The sequence below is a fragment of the Arachis ipaensis genome, chromosome B06, assembly GCF_000816755.2.
Source record: "Arachis ipaensis cultivar K30076 chromosome B06, Araip1.1, whole genome shotgun sequence".
NCBI lineage: Eukaryota > Viridiplantae > Streptophyta > Magnoliopsida > Fabales > Fabaceae > Arachis > Arachis ipaensis.
The window spans coordinates 136,166,328-136,170,140 of record NC_029790.2 but is presented as its reverse complement, the minus strand read 5'-3'; the positions used below and the strand labels follow the sequence as shown (position 1 = coordinate 136,170,140).

The 3,813-nt window shown below is 33.6% G+C and overlaps 1 protein-coding gene across 4 annotated transcripts in view; it reads right to left on the bottom strand.

Annotated features, from left to right (window-relative positions):
- Positions 1,173–3,813, bottom strand: part of LOC107605694 (cell division cycle protein 123 homolog) — a 5,546-nt gene continuing 2,905 nt past the window's right edge. For all 4 annotated transcript variants that reach the window (XM_016307657.2, XM_021105359.1, XM_016307658.2 and 1 more), the window contains one exon: positions 1,173–2,500. In XM_016307657.2, coding sequence (XP_016163143.1) covers positions 1,430–2,434 — 1,005 coding nt within the window. In that variant the 5' untranslated portion in view covers positions 2,435–2,500 and the 3' untranslated portion in view covers positions 1,173–1,429. The remainder of the gene's footprint in view (positions 2,501–3,813) is intronic.

Below are 3,813 nucleotides of genomic sequence, written 5' to 3'. Positions count from 1 at the left end.
TTTCCAAATATTTATTTTATATAATTTGGAGATAATACTAATGTTGTGATTAATAATTAGAATCAAGATTTAATTGTTTAAAAAAAGTTAATCAAGACTAAACTATTTTCTATTATACATTAATTTTTTTTAATATATTAGATAACTGATATTAACTTATGCTTTTATATATTAAAGGTTGGAAGATGCATCTACCATATATGGATATTGGATATATCAAATAGTAACAAAATAATAACAATCCAAAATTGTCACGGGTTACAGCCTGTTATATGAGAGACAAGGCCAGAAATAAAAACAGCAACAAAACTTGATAATTTTGTGCTGTGAACAATGCTTGTCACCACTTGTATGGCTTCATCTTCAGGAAAAGGAAAAATAAAATAAAATAAATTAAAGAGGGCCCCCATTATTTTCCAGAAACATACATTGCTCTCTTGAGACATAAAAGTATTGTTTAGCAATAAGTACTAAGGTATTGGTCAAACAATTCGAGGCAATTTTAATTTATAATAATTGGTAGGGCATCCATGCAATTTTATTCTTATTGGTGCAACTACCAAATGTTTCATGCATCCAAGCCTTCCGGAATGTAATTGCCCTTAATAAGAGAATATATGTGGCTTTTATTTATTGTTTCTTTTTTTTTAAAAAGATAAATTTTGATCTCTCCAAAATTTTTATTTTAACTTTAATCCTTTTGTTTTTAGTTCATTTTATTCTAAATTCTGGTCATTGAAAGTTCTTTAAAATGTGCAATTAATATCAATGATAGGAATTTTGCATTTTTCCCCTTAAAAATATTTTAATCTCTCCTTTTGATACTTATAAATATTGCTAGTCAACACTAGATCTAAATGGCAGAGACACAATAAAATCTAATAATACTTAATAGAAAAAAAAAACCCAAAGCAAAATAAAAATTTTTAGATGGAATAAACCAAAACCATCCTATACTTGAGCCATCAAGTTTTTTTTTTTGTAGGGTGCAATTGAATTTATTAGCAAAATATGGCAATATAGTAATATCATATTTCTAAATAAACTAATAATATTATATAACTTAAACTTGTAGAGTAAACTAGTTTAACATGATTTTAGGTGAATCTTGAATCATAAAGCTAAACATGTAAACTCGACTCAATTGAGGACCTAAAATACAATACCACGCATTAAGTCAAGCTTTGATAACCTCATAAAATCGCATATGTAAATCTACATGGAAGGGAACATTCAAAACATTAAGCATATGCGTAGCAAAACCAGTTACATATTTGTTAAAAAGGAAAGAAATACCTCTGGAACAGGTAGAAATTTTTAATGTTTTCCGACATCCAGTATGAATGTCAAACAGCTCAGACTAGGGAACAAAATATCTACTTTTCTGTTTTCTACTCAAAGTTGGCAGATGAGAAACAGCATCTAATTGTTATGCACCTGCGTCAGTAGACATGGTTTGTCGATGTAACTCCTCATGTGCATTCCTCAGAAATTGATCCCAACCACTTCCTGGGGCAGTATCCAAGTAATCATATGGAACAGCAGTTTTCAAGCCTGGCCTAACACCACAATGATCTTCAATAATTCTGAACTCCGCATCACCTCCTCCATTGTGGATATGCTCTAATTCATCCCACGTAAACAACAATGGCAATGTAAAGGCACCCCAAGGGTTGAAGTCCATGATCTTAACTCTCTCGTCCCTTGTAATATAAACATCAAATGAGTAGTTTTCGGACTCAAATCTATCTCTAACATAACTGTTGAAAAATCCCTGTATCAGCAATTGGAGGCTGCTCTTCTTTTTAAGCAGAGGAGGATAAAAGGTAGTAACTTCTCGCTGAGAAATTCCAAGTAATTTCTGATCTCGCACAAAGCAACGGAACTCCATGTCAGGTTGAAGGGATGGATACCATTTTCGAAGGGCAAGAAAAAACTCTTGGGGTCTGGACAAAGATTTATCTTGGCAAGAGTCATAAGCGTGGCACAAATCATGCACCAATGAGTCAGATGCGCGGAACAAGAGCGCAATCTCACTGAAAGAGGTGCAACGAAGGCTGCCACAAGTACTTATCCAAGCCGAATCTTTTGGGGCACTCCAATTCAACTTGGGGAAGACTGCACCCCCAAGGGACTCGATGGATTCCTTAATTTTCAACTCAAGTTCTGGAAATGAAGGCGGTGGAGAAGGTTCTTCTGCTTCATCAGCAGTTCCTTCTGACACCTGAAAATCTTCATCATCCGAATTATAAATTCTATTCGGCAAGGCATCCTCATCCAACACAGAAGCAGGCAACAAAAATGTCCCAGAGTCATCAAGAAGGTACTGAATAAAAGATTCAGGGAGTTTATGAATTATGGTCTTGATAGATACAGATTTGAACTTCGGGTACCATTCTTGAATTTGGCATCGATTGACCTCTTCCTCTTTCATATTTGCTGAATGATTCTCTCTCTCTCTTTCTCAAATAAATGTGGCAGAACCTTTAACTATCTGGATCTGACACGCAATTGGCAACAGATATGATTGGTAACAATACATTGAAATCCATCAATTAAGTAACGTAACTTATGCAATGTGTAGAGTCAAAATATCCAAAGGTTGGAAGTTACAATACAGTCCCAAAAGTTTTTATCAGTCTGGGATATTTAATGTGCTACAAAAAGTGAGATGACTCTACCAGGTGATGAGTGATGACTCTACCAGAACAGTTTTTTTATATTTCAAAATAACAAATGAGCTAAATGATAGAGTTGTAAAAGTACTATATATTGTTAACAAGTTAGAAGGGATCGTATAAGACTGATTTATTGTATACCAAAACCATAACAAAAATAAAATATAGCTAGGGATGCAAACAATGCAGCCAGTACAGTCTCATGAGCATGACAGATCAAAATATTAAACCATTCTATCCTTTGGTAATTCCCATAAATAAATTTTATTTTCAAGAAACAAATTTCTTCTCGCAATCACACATAAGATTCCCAGTCCCATCAATCATCCAAAGAGTCAAAACAAACAAAATTTACAGTTCTAAATTGGCATCCACTACCTCATACCATTACTCATACTCACAGTCACTCACTCGGAAGAAAGAACAGAAAATAAAATATAACTTTCTTCCCTCAGCTTTGAAGCAGCCAGATAGATATAGACTACCTTAAGAAGTGACCTAATTATTAAAAACCACTTATAGACTTGTTTGAATACAAAGAAAGAAGTACATTTTCACAATCAGATTACAAGAAAGTATATTTAGTAGCATACAAGCAAGTGTGTATTTCCTCTGACAAATGAAAAACAAACAAGTGACACTTTATAAGCAAAAAATGTAAAAACCCATAACAAAATCAAAGGTAGAATGATATACAGATGAAGCACCACTATATATCTCTAATTGCAAATTCAGCAACGCCACATATCTACCAAGACATTGCAATTCTGAATTTCTTTCCTCGTGTTTTCTAAGACTGCAACACATACTTGATTTCTCTTTTTCTAATAATAATAACTAATTGGACTTAATGCTATAAGGTTTCCATGGGAGAATTACATCTATCACGCGAGACTTTAATGTTTTCATTTAAATTGTGATTTATGGCCTTAAGGAACCTCCACTATCCAATGCAAAATTCAATTGGTCTGTCAATAGGGGTTACACGGTTTCTTCAAGGTTAGATAGATTCCTCTTCACCAAGGTTCTAGAAACAAAACCAGACATTCAACCGTTCAGGCTACTGGATAGGTTTCGGGTTAAGATTTAGAGTTCTAACCATTTGAACTGGAATCCAACTTAACCGAATTTAATT